Source organism: Magnolia sinica, chromosome 17 (genome assembly GCF_029962835.1).
Source record: "Magnolia sinica isolate HGM2019 chromosome 17, MsV1, whole genome shotgun sequence".
NCBI lineage: Eukaryota > Viridiplantae > Streptophyta > Magnoliopsida > Magnoliales > Magnoliaceae > Magnolia > Magnolia sinica.
In genome coordinates this window covers 39,512,394-39,530,970 of record NC_080589.1, presented here as the reverse complement: position 1 = coordinate 39,530,970, position 18,577 = coordinate 39,512,394, and the positions used below count along the sequence as shown (strand labels likewise).

The 18,577-nt window shown below is 37.7% G+C and overlaps 1 protein-coding gene across 4 annotated transcripts in view; it reads left to right on the top strand.

Annotated features, from left to right (window-relative positions):
- The window catches only part of LOC131231940 (signal peptidase complex subunit 3B-like), a 64,385-nt gene that overhangs the window by 26,770 nt on the left and 19,038 nt on the right, over window positions 1–18,577 (top strand). For 2 of the 4 annotated variants that reach the window (XM_058228343.1, XM_058228342.1), the window contains one exon: window positions 12,559–12,645. The exons of 1 other annotated variant lie outside the window; for it this stretch is intronic. In XM_058228343.1, the coding sequence (XP_058084326.1) occupies window positions 12,559–12,645 (87 nt within the window). Of the gene's footprint in view, window positions 1–12,558; window positions 12,646–14,836; window positions 14,930–18,577 lie in introns of all 4 variants that reach the window. One more of the 4 variants, XM_058228344.1, reaches the window with a different exon arrangement.

The following is an 18,577-nucleotide window of genomic DNA, read 5'->3' as shown; positions in this document are numbered from 1 at the left end:
GATACGGATACGCCCTGTATCGGCCGATGTGGGGTGCCAATACGGGGCCCGTAACGGTGCAATTTTTTATTTTTTATTCTTAAAAAAGTTATGGAAAAATATCCATTAAATTCGGAATATTCTAAATATGCATTCATTTATAATTTGGAACATGTTTATGGTGGTGTAACGGTCCACTCTTTGCCGAGAAGTTGTATCAAACTATTTGATGAATTTGTGAACCAGACAACCTAGATTTGATTGCAAAACTCACAAATATCTTACATGTATAGGTGTTTGCAATTATTTTTCATAATTTATTCTATATTAAGTTATTAACATACTTGAGGAGGAGTGAGGTCTCTATTATAGAGTTTAGACTAGAGTTCAGACTTGCATAAATTACAATGTTCATTCTATTTTAAATTCTTCATTCTTCAACATGTCAGAGACTTCTCCTCCTATCCTGTGGCTGTGATTCCTGTCCTGTTATCCTCAAGTCAAGAATATAAAAAATAAAAAATAGTAGTGTCTGATATACTCCCTTGCAACTTGATTAAGGATTACTTGATTGGTTGTCAGGGGAGTTATTTTAAATACAAGTTCGGTAGTGTCAAGTGTGTGCTTGCTTGGTGAATGTGTGGGTAATGGACTAATGGGTATATAGCAATAGTACTGCTGCAATACTTACCTTAATACAAATATATACTTACAATTACCATAATAAAATTCACAAGTCACCACCAAAATGAAAATCTGCTTTTTTTGTGGTTGCTCGACCTCCACATTATCGTCATTGTCATCATCAGGCTGCTGCTGTCCAATAGGTAGAAGTGCTACATATCCATAATATCCAGTGCCAGAAGGAAATACTAGGTCAACAAAACCAGAGGATGAGTGATCCCGACTAGGTAACGACTCCGACCTCGAGTAAGGATATCCACCAGTGCCTGTCGAATAGCCATACTAGTGCCCGTACTTGGGCTGTTGAGAATCTTGAAATTGAGAGTGTCTGTGATGAGTAACTCGGATTTGGATCTCTATATCTATAATCATATGGATATGGATCAGGAGGACTTCTCCAACATGAATATGATGGAACAGGCTCAGTATAACCATCATAATCCAATTGGCTATATGATTATAGATATACATATGTATATCTATAAGTATAACCATCATAATCCAATTGGCCATAAGAATATCCATCATAATGCTTGGGACCATGTGCCTACTGATGTTCCGGACCTCCCAGACCCGGTGCACCACTAGACCTACCCTCCTGCTAGCTATATCGTGACTCAGTACAGTGATAAGTCCGACCTCGTATACTACCTTGTTGATGTTCGTCGGCCTCGCAATCTGTAGACGGCTGTATGATGTGTTGAGCAACACCATAAGTGCCAGCACCAGGGGCAGGGACGTCATCACCATCATCCGACTCGATCGGGCTGCTACTACTGCTCGTACTCTTCCGTTGATCTTGAGCCGTACTTTGCATGAAAGTTGCCCCTCTTTCTGGGTCCAACACAGCTGCACGACTCTCTTGTTGCGCTGTGCGTATTAGTGGGTCATCAATTTCCAATTCTTCACTATCCTCTTCAATTTGCTTTTTCCTTGTTTCTAACCAAGGTAGAAGCGGGTCCTTCTCATCATAAATTTTGTCCAAGTTTATTGGACAGTAGTCTGTGTCATCGGCGCCTGTAATGCTCCTATGATGTCGTCGCATTCCTAGCCTCATGTTGTAGTGCATGAAGACAAGTCTATCCAACGTCCTAGTCTGCAATCCATTCCTCTTCTTTGAATGAATAAATGCAAAACAACTCCAATTCCTTTTGCAGCTAGAAGAAGTTGTCTGGCTCAAAATTTTTACTGCAATTTTTTAGAGAGCCTTTGTACTCTCTCTGAAATTCATTCACCATTCGGCCTTGCAACCTAGATACTGCATGGTGTGCAAGAGCATCTCTAAAGCTACCTAGGCGATTTCCAAATGCATCTAATTCATTCAACGCCTTTATTTGTATATCTAAGTCAGGCTCTAATCTCTTTATCACATTCTTTAGCCCGACACGAACTTCATTATCCGCAAGAAATGATTGAGCATATCTGTACCTAGGATTTAGGTAGTAACCTGCTACATGAAGATCGTGATGGAGTTGTGTTGTCCATCTATTGTCGATCATCTTCCAATAAGACTCTCAGCTTATACAATCACATTGAATTGCCAACTGCGCCTTATCCATGGCATCGTATAGGAAGCCTATGGTAGGTGCTTCGTCAGGTTCAACAAGACAGTGCCCTTATTAGTGGCTCGATCACCTTTAAGATCGACTTGACCCTCTTCCAATATTTGTTATCCGTATGGTGTTCACAACTTCAACTGGTGTCCTTGATGCCTTTTGCCCATGTTTTGTGTTGAGCCAATCTCGGGAAGCGAACATCTCTCTCAATTCTCCCCTATGCTGGTGTAAACTCTCTATGCTATAAAGTTTGTTGCCAATCTAGTCGCTGCAGGCCTCAGTAACTCGCATCCCTTCATGAACTTACTCATTATTGCGACTACTTGATTATGGTTGTAAATAAACGTTGTCACTTCTCTTGCCCTTTGGACCATTTCCTTGACACTTCTTCTTCCTAATATCTGCCAATATAAGATCAATACAATGGGCAGCACATGGTGACAAAAAAATGTGGTCGATTCTTCATCAACTTATGTCTTACAAGCTTATATAATGCTTAATTATCTGTTACAATCTGCACCACATTCTCCTCTCCAATCTCATCCACAACTTTATCCATTAGTTCAAAGATATAAACAGAATTTTTTGTAACGGCTGAGGCATCAATTGACTTTTGGTATATAGTTCCCAAGTCGCAGTACACCATAAAGTTGATCATGTTGCATCTACTTAGGCCAATCTAGCCATGTATGCTTTCACATCCGCATACTCTGCATCTGTCGATTTTCCTCTTATCTCCCTAGTCGTAGGAGCTTTAATTCCTTCACCTGCTTCTGCTGCTGCATCAATTATCACCTTCCAATATAGAGAATTGGCCGTGTTAGGAGGTATGTTGGTATGTATAAATAACTTTGTTGTTGCCCTACTTAGCTTTTCAACGAAAGTTCTACTCCACATTTGTTTTATCTTCTTTTGTTTAGTTGATTCTTTCCTAAATAGGATTGGATCAATAGAGGGTCTCCTGGGCTCATTTACTTCTTCATCCAAATGTATAGGAGCATCACGTGAAGTTGACTCTCGTCGGCTCCCAAACATACATCGTAACCCACTAAACCTTCCCCCCACCCCCACTTGTAAATAAACGTTGTCACTTCTTTTGCCCTCTTGTCACCCTTCCTGTATCACGTATTGACCCACTCGCGCCAAACATGCGGCGACATTCTTCTTCTTCACGAACAAGAATCTTCGTCAGAATTAATAATATTTTCATCACGAATGACCATATATTCAGGACCAAACACCTCCTGTTGGGTCGCATCTAAAATCTGATCTTTCTTCTTCTATCCAGCAGCACGTTTACCCTTCGACTCATCCAAACTGGTTTGCATTAAAATCATCGTCTCTTTTAGTACTCTAGTACATCCCGCAACTTGACCCTTTCGATGTGTCAAATGTTGTTTGAGACGCATAATTCCACTAATTATTAGTCTCTCACAATAGTTGTGCTTCATTTGGTGCCTACTACCACCAAACCTCTGACAATGTTGCCATCCAATATCCTCACTTGTTGGCCAGACCCAAACATTTCCTTAGGTAGATATGATCTATGTCTATGTGAGATTGTGAGTCTACTCAATTCTCTAAATTTATATACAGTTTTTTCTTTTTATAGGAGAATGAATTTATTAATTTAAATTTCGAAACCTAATGTAAATAGATTAATAATAAAAAGTTCAAACTTCTGAATCTAATCAATAAAGATGATTTTATGTTCTAAACCTTAAGAAGCTCCAAAACCTATATAAAATAAGAAAATATAAACATAAAGTCACTAATCCGAAAATAGAAAAAAATTTAAAAATATATAAAATCACCACCATAATCTATTAAATGAACATTAATATATTCTATTATGATTAACACATAATATTCTACCATTAAAACAACAATACATTGAATAAAAAATGATTTTTCGTAATTTAAAAAAATTGGCCAAAATAGTTCAAAAATAGAAAAAAATTTAAAAAAATACAAAATTACTACCATAATCTGTTAAATGAACATTAAAATGTTCTAATATGATTAACACATAATATTCTACCATTAAAACAACAATACATTGAATAAAAAATAATTTTTCATGATTAAAAAAAATCGCCAAAAATAGTCTGAAAATAGAATTTAAAAAAAAAATATATAAAATCACCACCATAATCTGTTAAATGAACATTAATATGTTCTACTATGATTAACACATAATATTCTACCATTAAAACAACAATACATTGAATAAAAAATGATTTTTCGTAATTTTTAAAAATTGGCCGAAAATAGAAAAAATTAAAAAAATATAAAATCATTATGAAAATCTGTTAAATGAACATTAATATGTTCTACTATGATTAACACATAATATTCTACCATTAAAACAACAATACATTGAATGAAAAATGATTTTTCGTATTTTTAAAAAATTGGCTGAAAATAGAAAAAATAAAAAAAATAAAATAAATCACTACCATAATCTGTTAAATGAAATTAATATGTTCTACTATGATTAGCACATCATATTCTACTATTAAAACAACAATACATTGAATAAAAAATGATTTTTCATAATTTTTAAAAATTGGCCGAAAATAGAAAAGATAAAAAAAATATAAAATCACTACCATAATCTGTTAAATGAACATTTATATGTTCTACTATGATTAACACATCATATTCTACCATTAAAACAACAATACATTGACTAAAAAAAATGATTTTTCGTAATTTCTAAAAATTGGCTGAAAATAGTTCAAAAATATAAAAATTTAAAAAAAATATATAAAATCACTACCATAATCTGTTAAATGAATATTAATATGTTCTACTATGATTAACACATCATATTCTACCATTAAAACAATAATACATTGAATAAAAAATAATTTTTCATAAATTTTAAAAATTGGCCGAAAATAGTCTAAAAATATAAAAAATTTAAAAAATATAAAATCACCACCATAGTCTGTTAAATGAATATTAATATGTTCTGCTATGATTAACGCATCATATTCTACCATTAAAACATCAATACATTGACTAAAAAATGATTTTTCGTAATTTTAAAAAATTGGCTGAAAATAGTCCGAAAATAGAAAAAAAATTAAAAAATTATATAAAACCACTACTACAATCTGTTAAATGAACATTAAAATGTTCTATTATGATCAGTGTTCGAGTTATCGGTATTGTTACAAGTTTCACTAGTCGGAGATAAAGATATAATATCGTTATCGCCAACAGTATCGTCGATAACCGGATATGCAGGGAAAAAGGGGGAAACATGGAGAAAATGGTGGAATTTTTCAGTGAAACTTCTGGACATGCCTAAATACACATTTACATATTCAGGAATGAAAAAATTACAAAAATAATGCATTAAATTAGAAGTTTCCATTTAATGGGGGCCAAAAGGCATGCGTTATCGTAAGAAATCACTCAAATAGTAACCAAAATGAGTTTATATAATACAAATGCAAGCTTACAACAATTAAGACATGCAAAAGTAAATGAATTAAAAAAAATACACATTTCTGGCCATGTTTCATCCTCACATAGAGTGACGAGGTGGCTCGCAATCATTGTCCGGATCCCGTGACAGTTGAGAGTAGTACTGTTGCCCAACATGTTGGTAGTACTGCTCCCAGGTCCATAGAGCTTGGTGATGCCACTTTAGTAGCGATTTGGCTACTGATCTTGTCAGTATCCAATCCGCGCCCGTTTCAATGGCAGGGCGTTCAATCCTCCACTGCTTTTTACAGTGTGGTCCACTTGATTTTTGGATCTGTCTTATTTCTCGGATGAAGACTTGCGACGAGCTCACCAAGTGGGAGGACGGTTTGGATATAACTCATACCTCATGATGGGACCCACAAAACTTGGTGACGTCGACACAGTCTATGGTACACCAGCCAATCCACTTCCAGTGAGTCCGGGATCTCACCGTATCCCACGCGCGGATTAAGGCGGAGGATCCGATGGCCATTGAGAGGCCACCGTGATGTATGAAATTTATCCACACCATCCATTCATTTCCTCATTATTTTAGAATATTATCCAAAATATATATAATATCTAAATCTCAAATGGGCCACACGGTGGTAATTAAATTACTACCGTTGAAAAATTCTTAGGGAACACAGAAGTTTTAGATCAAGATTATATTTGTTTTTTCACTCCATCTAGGTGTATACAACCATATCAAGGGGTTAGATGTAAAATAAACAATACAGTGGGCCCTAGGAAGGTTTCAACAGTGGGCGTCCTTAGCATCGTTGCTTCCTTGAGCTTTGGATACGGCTCACTTGAGCTTTGGATACGGTTCATTTTTGGCAACATGTCCTAAAATGAAATCACAAAACAGATGGACGGAGGATTTCTCACAAACATCATAGTGGGCCCCACCTGAGCTTGCAGCGTAGAACGAGAAAGGCTTTCGCAGGAAATCCACGTCCTTGATCTGCGCCCATCTGCTGCGGAAACGGATTGGGTACTCCCCCTGCCACCAGCCAATGGCTGGTGGTCGGTGCTTTGTGGGCCCCATCACCAGATATGTGTTTCATCCATGCCGTCCATCTATTTTTATAGATATTTTATGGTATGAGAAAAAAAATGAGGTATATCCCAATCTCAATTGGACCACATTACAGGAAACAATGTTGAATGAACTTTGACCATTAAAAACTTTTTGGGGGCCATAAAGGTTTTGGAACAACTTGATCTTTGTTTTTTTCCCTTCATCTGGGTCTATATGACCAAATTAACAGATTGGATGTCAAATAAATAGTACAGTGGGCCTTAGGAGGATTTAAATGGTGGATATCCAATCACTATTATTTTCCTGTGGTGTGCTCCACCTGAGACTTTTTTCCCTCTCGATTTTGGGATAAAGCCCTACAATGATCTGTAAAAATGGATGAACGGAATGGATAAAACATTACATCACGGTGGGCCCCACAGAGCCCTACCCGGACGGATTACAATCCGGGTGGGGGTGGGACAAAAATTCGGATTGCGTATTGAGTTAGTCAGTACCCTTAGCGTACTGCGTAAACACTGTGGGGTCCACCATTGTTTATTTATTTCATCCACTCCGTTCATTCATTTTAACACATAATTTTATGGCTCTACTACAAAATGGAAGAATATAAAAAACTCAAGTGGACCACACCACAAAAAATAGTGTGATTGAACCTCTACCATTGAAAAATTCGTGGAGGCCACATAGAAGTTTTGGATCAAGCTGATTTTTGTGTTTTCTCTTCATCGAGGTTCGTTCGACCTTGTGAACAGGTTGGACGACAAATAAACATAACCGTGGGCCCTAAGAAGGTTTCAACGGTGGAAATCATTATTCCACACTGTTTCCTGTTGTATGGTCCATTTGAGCTTTGGATTTACTTAAATTTTGGGATCAACTACTAAAATTAGCAGAAAAAATAGATAGAAGGTGTGGATAAATCACATACATTAACAATGGGCCCAAATGACTTGACTCAGTACGATAAAAGCATACTGTTTCATCCATGCCATCGGTCCATTTTTCTGGATCATTTTTATGATAAAAAGAGCTACTGGTCCATGCTCTGTGGTCCCACCATGATGCATCTGTTTCAACCATGCCATCGGTCCATTTTTCTAGATCATTTTATGATAACAGTCCAAAAATGAGATGGATCAAAATCTCAAGTGGACCACACAATGTTGATTGAACGTCTACGATCTACCATTAAAAACTTCTTGCAGGCTACGAAAGTTTTGGATCAAGCTGATATTTCTTTTTTCCCTTCACCCAGGTATGTAAGACCTAATCAACGGCTTGGATATCAAATAAACATTATAGTGGGCCTAGGAGGTTTTAAATGGTGGACATTTAATCACTACTGTTTTCCCGTGGTGTTGTCCACTTGAGTTTTAGATCTACCTCATTTTTTGGATCAAGCTCTAAAATGATATTTAAAAATTAATGGACAGCATGGATATAACAGATGCATCATGGTGGGGCCCACGGAGCACCGACCTACACAGTCAAAGTGCCAAATGCACGCCCGATCCCCAAATTTCTTTAAAACCCCGAAAATCGCTCTACCTCATCCAAAATTTTCAAAAAATCATCTCCTTCCCACCAATATCTCCGGATTTTCAACCCGAAAATCCCTCTCCCTCATCCCAAATTTAAAAAAAAATCTCTATTTTCCAATAAGATCTCAGCCCGCAAGTCGATTCTTTTCTGGAGAAGTTGCTAGAGGATTTTTCGACGGAAAAGTAGATTTTTTTGGGGTTGAATCTTACCGGAAAGTCGCCGATTTGCACTCAGCAACTGTGAATTCGCGTCTTCAAACAGATCCGGGCGAAACACGGGTATTTTTTTTTGTGTTTTTTGTTTTTGATTTTGACGATTTTATCGCCGACGACGTCCCCCTTTTATCGATAAAGGTGGATTGTTGGCTACAGTTCCCACTCGTGGTTGGTGGGAATAGTGAAATTTCGAAAATATTGACAATCCGATATTATCGGCGATACCTGGCACCGAAATGAATAAATGGGATTTCAGTATCGTTGAGCCAGCGATACCGATATTATCGGCGACAATTCGATATTGTCGCCGATAATTTAAACACCGACTATGATTAACACGTAATATTCTACCATTAAAACAACGATGCATTGAATAAAAAATGATTTTTCGTATTTTAAAAAAATTGGCCGAAAATAGTTTGAAAATAGAAAAAAATTAAAAAATGTATAAAATCACTACCATAATTTGTTAAATGAACATTAAAATATTCTACTATGATTAACACATCATATTCTACCATTAAAACAATAATACATTGGATAAAAAGTATAAATACCTATTTTTGAAGAATTTTCGGAAAATGGTCTACGGAGCTTGGAATCAAGAAAATCCATAATATAACTTGTTTTGATCCTTAATTTCGAGCTAAGAGTGGTCAGAATTTGCAATAGAATGGTTTAAGAAGAATTTGGAATAGAAAAGTATTAACAAATGTGAAAAATCGGAGCTCAAAAGAAAAAAAAAAACAAAGAAAGAAAGAAAGAAAGAAATGTTTTATGACCGTTATTGGATTACAAGGGGGCGGTGTGGCTGTTACAACCCTGTAACGGCCGTGTCGTTACTGTTACGTATCGGCCGTTACGGCTGATACGTAACCGATTCCGCACACCTTGGTGACAACGTGAGATTATTATGCTGAAATTTCAGCAATGGGATAAGTGGAAACGCTAGCTGAAAATTCAGCAATAGGATACGTCAAAAATAAAATAGGGGGGCTGTTACGACCCCGTAACGGTCACAGCCGTTACTGTTACGTATCGACCGTTACGGCTGATACGTAACCAATTCTGCACACCTTGGTGACAACGTGAGATTATTATGCTGAAATTTCAGCAATGGGATAAGTGGAAACGCTAGCTGAAAATTCAGCAATAGGATACGTCAAAAATAAAATAAAATTTTAGCAATATGATCTTATATGCAATGCATGCTCAGCTAACCTTAGATATGACTCTAACCTAGATGTAACACAAAAATCTTATGCAAAACCTATGTCTCTGATATCAAATTTGATGCAGGACACATGATTTAATGCCAGCATGCAACGTGGAGATTATGAAAGACTCCATAAAGTAATTTAATTAACAAAAGATGCTAACCCACTAAGTAATTAAGAGTAAATAATAGGAAATAAAATCTTATTTAACCTAAATCGTATGCCTACATGCTAAGAAATCACATAAATCAATTAAAACTAGGCTCGATGGAAGGATAAAACTTCCAATTTAGCATAGGCACGTTCCACACTCAAGGGACATACTTTTAGGTTTTATAATTAGGGTTAGGAAGAGGAAAATATGAAATTTGAAAAATTAGGGTTCATGGGAATTGGAGATTTTGGAATTAGGGTTTTTAGGAGTTGGGAAAAATAGGAAATTGAAGATCTGAGGTTTAGAAGGTTGTAATGGGAAGGGAAAAGAGGAAGACAAGAAAAGAAGAAGGATGCTTTTCAAAGAAGAGTAAGAGGAAGGATGTACCTTGGGAAATCTACCACCAAACAAGTTTCTACCACTCCATAATTTCAATTAGAAGGGAGACCCTAGAAAATAAGGAGAAAAATTCCTTCACACAAGAGAGCTTTCCCTTTTTTTTTTTTTTTTTTTACCTCAAATCTCCACTAGGGTTGGAACTCCACCCCCTGTGCTTTTATAATTAAAAATTTACAATTAAAAATCCAGCATAATTACAACTATGCCACTCACTTAAGGGAAGTGACTCATCATGTAAAATAAGAAAACTAAAACATTTATTATCAATCTAAACCATGAAATAAATCCTAAATTTATTTATTTTTTTTAAAAAAAAACATAAAGAAAGAAAAATCAAAGTCCAATGGGCCTAGATCTAAAAGATTTGGCGGCCTGATGGCCTGATCAACAAGATCCAACGGTCGGATCGACATGAAATAGAAATCCTATAACTAAAATGATCTCTTAAGTAGCCCACATGCTTCATCTCAAAGTGGGGCCTTCCTGATGCATGTCCAATGCATGTGGGGTCTTCAAAATGTCTTGGCGGGCCCCTTCTGGAACTCGTCTCCCATCCACAAAGAAAGCTGCGCTGATGTGGGTGGTCATCTTCGTCTCTGGAACACCCGAGTAGGTCCTCTGATGTCCCCATCAATATGCATCACAATCCATGCTAACATTTGAAAAACAAAGTTAGTTTGGATTTTGTCACGTTTGAGTTTTGGTCCATCCCCTTATTTGTTGAGATTTCTTCCCCAAATTAAAGCATTGATTCAACAAAAACCAGGAGTGTTCGAATTCGGCAACAAAATGAAGTCCCTAAAAAAATCCCACAAAAGATGATATCTTTTTCGATTTTTGGTATTTTCCCCCAAATTTCTTGCGAATTTCCAGTGTTTTATGGAAGTATCGGCAATATTATCGTCGGTAATGCTGCTACCAGGGAACTTTTATACTGTCCAGAGACCAAATTATTACTGGCATCGCCAAAATATTGCAATGATGTAGAAATTATCAAGGATATTTTGAAATTTTTTATTATCTTACTTGGGTTTTCAGTATTGCTTACCTGATGATATTGTTAATATTATCGATGTTCTTGACAATATTACTGATATTTGGAACATTGCTTGTGGGTAAAAGTAAGGTGCAACTAGTGACCACCTTATAAATAGAGGTGTGCTCATCGTGAATGTTTGTCCAAGGGAAGAAACCATCAATCATTTGTGTTCATTAGTTGTTTGCAAGGGACATATGGAGTGGATTCTTTGAGTTCTAGATCATGTGGGTGTTGCTCAGTTCAATACCCACGATGTCCCTAGCCTAGGATAGGAGGTGTACTTGCAAGTTCCATAAATCTATGAGCTGTTCATCTCTACTAGCTGATTGTGGTCTATATGGGAGGAGCACAACAGAGGATTTAACATGAAATTGGGGTCCCTAATGGAGATCTTTTTGTTTAACAAAAGGGATGGTCCTTTCATGGCAAAAGGGTAGAATGTTTGGCAAAGGTGATTGAATGAAGGAACTTGTTCAGTCATGGGGTTAGCCAGTGTATTTGTGAGCTGGACGATTGCTCATCATCTGGCTTTCTCTTTTCTTCTCCTTATTTTTTTTTTACTCTCTGCTCCTATTGGGTTGTGCTTCTTTGTTTCTTCTTGATTACCTTTTTATCTTTGAGAGAGAACTGAATTTTATTAAAAGCCCGCCAAAAGGTGAGAAAAGAATACAACCCAACTCCACAACTCAAAAAAGGAGTAGAGATTGACAGTATTGCCTTTACATAAAGTTACCATTTTTAAAAAGGACAAAGGGAAAAAATGTATTAAAAAAAAGAAAAAGAAAAAAGAAAATGAAAACATCATTCTACCATTCAACAGATACATAGCTACTGTCGATAGTTGGGTTAGGGAAAAAAAAAAAAAAGAAAAGAAAAGAGAAGGAAAGAAAATGATGATTGTAGAAGCATCATTCTACCATTTAACAGTCCTTTAGCTGATACAGAGTTCCCGTCGATAGTTCTCCAGTTTTATTGGGTGCTTGGTCTCGATACAAATCAAGAGACTTGCCCAAAAGGCAACATCAGCGGATGCTGGATTTGCTGCATGCCTCCCCTTCTGCTCATGTGATGTTGGAGTCATTGATTACTAATAACATTTCTGTTTTAAGTTTGCATACTAAGCATGTGCATCTCTGGTTTTTGCCAGTGCATTTAGATTGCATAATATTTTTATTTTTATTTTATCAGTGAAGTAACAACCTCTTACATGCTTGTACTGAATGTGATTTTGATGAGTTTGAACAGGTGTCTCTTTGGGATGGTATTATACCCTTAAAAGAGCATGCAAAGTTTTGGATTCATACCACAAACAAGTACCGTTTCATCGACCAGGTAAGTAAATTCCTCAGCATTGTTTCAGGTCAATGGTTCAATTTCATGGATATTTTCATTGATCAGTAAGCAATTTTCCTCAGGCATCGGTCGAATTTCATGGATATTTTGATAAACCATAAAAATTCACTTGTAATTCATGAGGTGGGTCTTCGAAGCTCACCTCCAGTTACAATTGGAAAATGCCACCTGGATTTTTATAAAAATAATTGAATTCAAATGTTTAGGATTCTTGCGAGTTTTGAGAAGTGGATCCATGTCTTTTATCACCTGTGACAAACCATACACTTTTCCAAAACCTTTTCCAACTGTCCCAGCAAGCTTGATTGGACAGTAAAGATGTTCAGTGACGCGAGTAGATTCAGTTTCAAGCCATAAACGATCAATAGAGTATCAAATTGATCTTCGAATGGGTACAAATATGATCAGATATCCCTAATGTTTTCAGCATAAGCTTCAACACTTTCACTGGATTTATTCATGTTCAACTTCTTTTGGGAGTTACACATCCTAGTGCCTCATGATCAAAATATAACATGAACTCCTTTATGTACTAGGTAATGCCTCCTGTGCTTCGAAGTTTGGACAACTGCATAAAATCCCACTTCATATGTTGAGTATCTTCTCTGTGCTTTATTAACTTCTTGTGAAGAAGGCGATATGATGTCCCTGGCTCGGAAGTCAGAACTGCCCCAATCCCATATCTCAAAGTCCTAGAGTTGAAGAATTGGGCCATATTCATTCTCCTTTTGATTTCAAGAAGAGTATTCTCTGCTGATTTGGTCCATATGAATGCCCACCTTTCAAGCAATCTTCTGCTGGAGCCACGACTGCATGTCTGGTGAAGGCCCCATAGAAAGTGGCAAACACATGACAAATGCACTTCTGCTGATGGATTTTGGCATAGTCCATCTAACCATTGTTTTAACCTTCTCAAGGTTTCGCTTCCACTCCATAGGAAGAAACAATGAAGTCAAAAAAAGGAGGAGGTGCAGGATAAAGAAGAAGAAGAAGAAGACATGTTATAAACAATTACATTATCAAAATTGGCAATTACCAATAATCCATTGAAGGGCTATGGTACCTGAGATATCATCCCCATCTTGAATGCAGTCTTTCATTCATCTCCTAGGTGAAAAGGAATTCAAGGATACATGTTACATAAATAAATCTTTGAGCAGATGGAAAGAACGAAATAAATCCTTTAGCAAGTGGATCTTCTACTTGCCTGCAAAGCTTGATGTTCTCCATTTGGATTCATTCTACATGCTGCCTGATATAGGCTAGCCCACATAACCAAGTCAATGGTGTGCTGGATGTCTCACACTCAATAGAAAGCTCTTCAGGAATTAGATCACCAAAGTCAGCAAAGAAACCTTTGATTCCTTCTGCGGAATCCTCCAAATCTCAAGCTGATCCTCCTTCAACTGGATGTCCCTTCACAGAATAAACGACTTCACTAGCTCCAATTTCGTCTATAGATAGCTAGGTAGCGAAGGCATTATGAGATTTTTCTTTTTTCGTTTCCTTTTCTTTTCTTCTTTTTATTTGATTTTATTTTATTTCATGGCTTGAATCCCTGAGATGGCATGAGTTTGAGATTTCCAAATCAACCAGTTCGACTGGGTGAGAAGTGCTAGTCCAGCTGTTCAATGGTTATGGATCCCAAAAAGGCTGGACCTATCATATTCTTCTTCCCATGATCATCCTTCATAGGATTAAGAGTGATCTTTATTCTATCCCTTTTCAAGGTTTATGCATTAAGGCAAGCATCGTGCTGTATCTGTTGATCAAATAGCCGCAGCTTCACAAGCAGCACATGCGGCAAGTGATGATGTTTCATATTAATCATACCATAACAAACATCATCTGAATAATAATTCTATAAAAGAGTGACACTAAGAAACAGGCAGCAACTGGAAATTTATTCCGTCTTCAGTTCCATCTTGTCATCCACCAGTTTTGGTGCAACATTCTTGCTGTTATACTGTCGGTGCTTGTAAATTTTTTTTCTGTGAAAATCCAAGTTCAGAGGTTCTTGATCGTTGCCATTCTTCCTCCTTATTTTATGGTGATTTCATGATGTGTTGACTGATAATCTTTCACTGCAAAGTGCATTGAATGAAACGTGTTGCACATTATCATCTGTTTCAAAATTTTAGTGAGGATGACTCATGGCAAGTGGGAGTAGGTATGTGAGTGTGAACTGCAAGTTAAAAGTGAGAGTGACACCGGATAGAAGCTTCTCACATCAAACTGTATGTTCACCGATGCTGGGGACCTGGTAATTCCTCTATTGAATTGCTTGTTTCCCGGTCTGTATCAAGTTACTGGCTTGCTTTAGGGCCTGCTTGGTTTTCCAATTACCTACGTAATTGGTGGTAAAGAAGTCATTATTACTTTGCACCTGTAAAGACAATGGTTGTCAGAGGAATATGACTTTCCTGCCCATTGTTTGTTTTTTACACTCTTTTCCGTAGAACATGCATCAAATCAGTGTGTGGGTGTTTGGGCACAGGGTGTAATTGTCATATCAGACTTATGGTGTCCACCACCTCCTCTATCATATGAATGCAAATCTTGTTTGGATACGACCTGCATCATACTCAGGTGTAGTTGCTGACCGTTGCATGGAATATGAGACGCAACATTGCTGTGGAGTGGTTCACCTTAGATTATGATCATAGGAATTATTTTGACCACATCATTACATGCGAGCAGGTCTCCCGTCCAATTTGTTGGACCACAAAGTTACGGTCCACCTACCGAAAGCTTTCTACCTATTAACTTCATACGAAATCCAACCCATCCAATAGCTTCGCTCCACCATGAGGGTGTCCCTGTGAAAAAATCAGCTCTACCCACTCATCATGTTGGCCACATTATAGAAAATAGTATATACACATTGACCACACCATGAGTTTTTTAGGCTTGCCTAGTGGCAGTGGCCAATTCCGGATCCCATTTCCACAATCATGTAGGTGCTCAAAACAAAATCATGCATATAAAACTCCAAAATAGGCCCTTAAACCAACAACAAAGAGTCTCCCCCAACCATGCAGTTCACCAACCAGACCACATGTTTACTAATTCAGCGCAATGACATGAACTGAATAGAGAGAACCAAAATTAAGATTCTGAAGATTAACTTTATAATGACCGCCGCATCACCGTCTCGCATTTCTTCAACACCTCTGTGTGAGTCAGTGCCACTAGTGGATGGATAGCTACAGATCAGTTTTGAGGACCGATGTAGAGAATGACTCGTGCAATTGGCACTGCAACGCTCACTATGATTCGACCTTGCACTCTCAAAGCCATCCAGGATATCATCTCCTAGTACATTTGTATGACCAATTTTCTCATAGAAAGTTGTCCAACCTATAGATGCCTCTGCAACCGAACTGTAACCGCGGAAACGGGCTCTGGAATATCCCTCCACCTGTGCACGACACTCCTAATCATAATGTATCCCGGGTCGACGGCCAATGAATATGACGTATACCTTCTTACCCATCTGCACAATATGAAATAAAATGTGCAAATATCAGGACAATATTATAACAACTAGATGACATAAATAGATTTTTTGTTCCATATAATGATTGGAACAAAGTGTATCAGTTTTTCTTCCAATCATCGGAGCACCCTGCTTTTCTACCTGTTCAATGAACATACCTGACCCTGTCTTCAATAGTAACACCTGCAAAATTATCCATTACATTACGTAAAAATAAAGAGTGAAGTGACCAACTTAACAACTTACCCACCTATAAAACATGTTCAGAAGAGGTTTGATCCTTGGAGGATCAATCATCCATACACATCATAATCCAAAATATTAATAGTCATCATCCAAAAAAAAGAAAAAGAAAAAGTAAAGACGTCACACATGCCCTGTTTTAAACAGGCACATCCATCCACCTAGCCAACATAGCTAGGCATAAAGCAAAAAATAGTAGTCCAAAAAACTCATAGCCAAACCAGCTAATCATTTAAAATATCAAACACCATGTTCCAAAGACTGAGCTCAGTCAGACGACTGATCTGGTGAAAGCAGTATTAGCACAAAGTCCAACCTCCTATGCTCAGGGAGTGAAGGAAACGAGGTGGATTGTTGTTCGTCTTTTGAGAGAATCCTTGTTGGGCAAAGGATCTCATGTCCTGTCAGGCCTTCTATATGCTCTAAAGCTGGTACAATTTGTGACATACGTACCATGTCTCTCCCTTGGTGAATGGTTATAGCCAGTGACTTTACGGTCTCCGCAACGTCGCTCATTCCTTTTCCAATGATGTTACATGGGTGACTCATTCGTGCTCTTTCTTGAATTAACCGTGCTACCTATGTTAACTAAGTTGTTCTTGTTTACATTCGGACTTCTGTATGATCTATTAGTGTTGTCACGACTTTGAAACGACCATAGGAATTCAGGTGCACTGTCCCCAAGGTATCCCGTATCGGTATCGGTTGGCGTAACGGTGTCCTCCAAAACCGATACGGATACGGGGGCGTAACGATGATACGGGGGCGTAACGGCCCGTAACGGCGCAAAATTTTTTTTTTGCCAAAAAAATATGAAAAAATATGGATTAAATCCAGAATATTCTAAGCATTCCAAATATGCATTCATTTATAAATTGGAACATGTTTATGGTGGTGTAACGGTCCACTCTTTGGTGAGAAGTTGTATCGGACTGTCTGATGAATTTATGAACCAGATAACCTGAATTTGATCATATATTTAATTTTCTAACTATCTACTATCAATGATAGATATATTAGAATGAATGTAAAATGAAAATATCTTACATTAGGTGTTTGCAATTATTTTTGAGGAATTTCTCGAACATACCTGTGCAGTGTGCACGTGACTGTGATAGTGTGATTCCTGTCTATGACCTGTCATCCTCAAGTCAAGAATATTAAAAAAAATAATTAGTTGTGTCTGATATACTTCCCTGCAACTTGATTAAGGATCACTTGATTGGTTGCCAGGAGAGCTATTTTAAATACAAGTTCGGTAGTGTCCAGTGTGTGCATGGCTTCTTGCAATAATACTATTGTGAGCTGTCTGCTGCAACAAATACTTACCTTAACACAAATATATACTCACAAGTCACAATCACAAGTCACCACCAAAATGAAAATCGCTTTTTGTGGTTGCTCGACCTCCACATCATCGTCATCGTCACCATCAGGTTGGCTGTCCGATAGGTGTAGGTGCTACATATCCATAATATCCAGTTCAGAAGGAAATACTAGATCAACGAAACTAGATGATGATGATCCGACTAGGCAACGACTCGACCAGGAATAAGGATATCTACCAGTGCGTCGAATAGCCATACCGGTGCCCATACTCATGTTGAGAATCTTGAGATTGAGAGTGCATCTGTTGTGATGAGTAACTTGGATTTGGATCTGGATATCTATAATCATATGGATATTGATCAGGAGGGCTACTCCAACATGAATGTGATGGAACAGGCTCAGTATAACCATCATAATTCAATTCACCATAAGAATATCCATCATAATAACCAAGACCATGAGCCTGCTGATGTTCCGAACCTCTCGGACCCGGTGCACCACTAGATGTACCCACCTCCTGCTGGCTGTATCGTGACTCGGTACACTCATAAGTCCGACCTCGTGTACCACCTCGTCGCTGTTCATCGACATCGTGATCTGTAGACGGCTGTATAGGGCACTGAGCAACACCAGAAGTGCCAGCACCAGGGGCAGGGGGTCATCGTCTTCATCCGACACGGTCACGCTACCACTGCTCGTACTCTTTTGTTGATCTTGAGCCGTATCTGTACGTGGCATAAACGCTGCCCCTCTTACTGGGTCCAACACATCTGCACGACTCTCTTGTTGCGCTCTGCGTATTTCTGGGTTATCAATTTCCAATTCTTTACTATTCTCTTC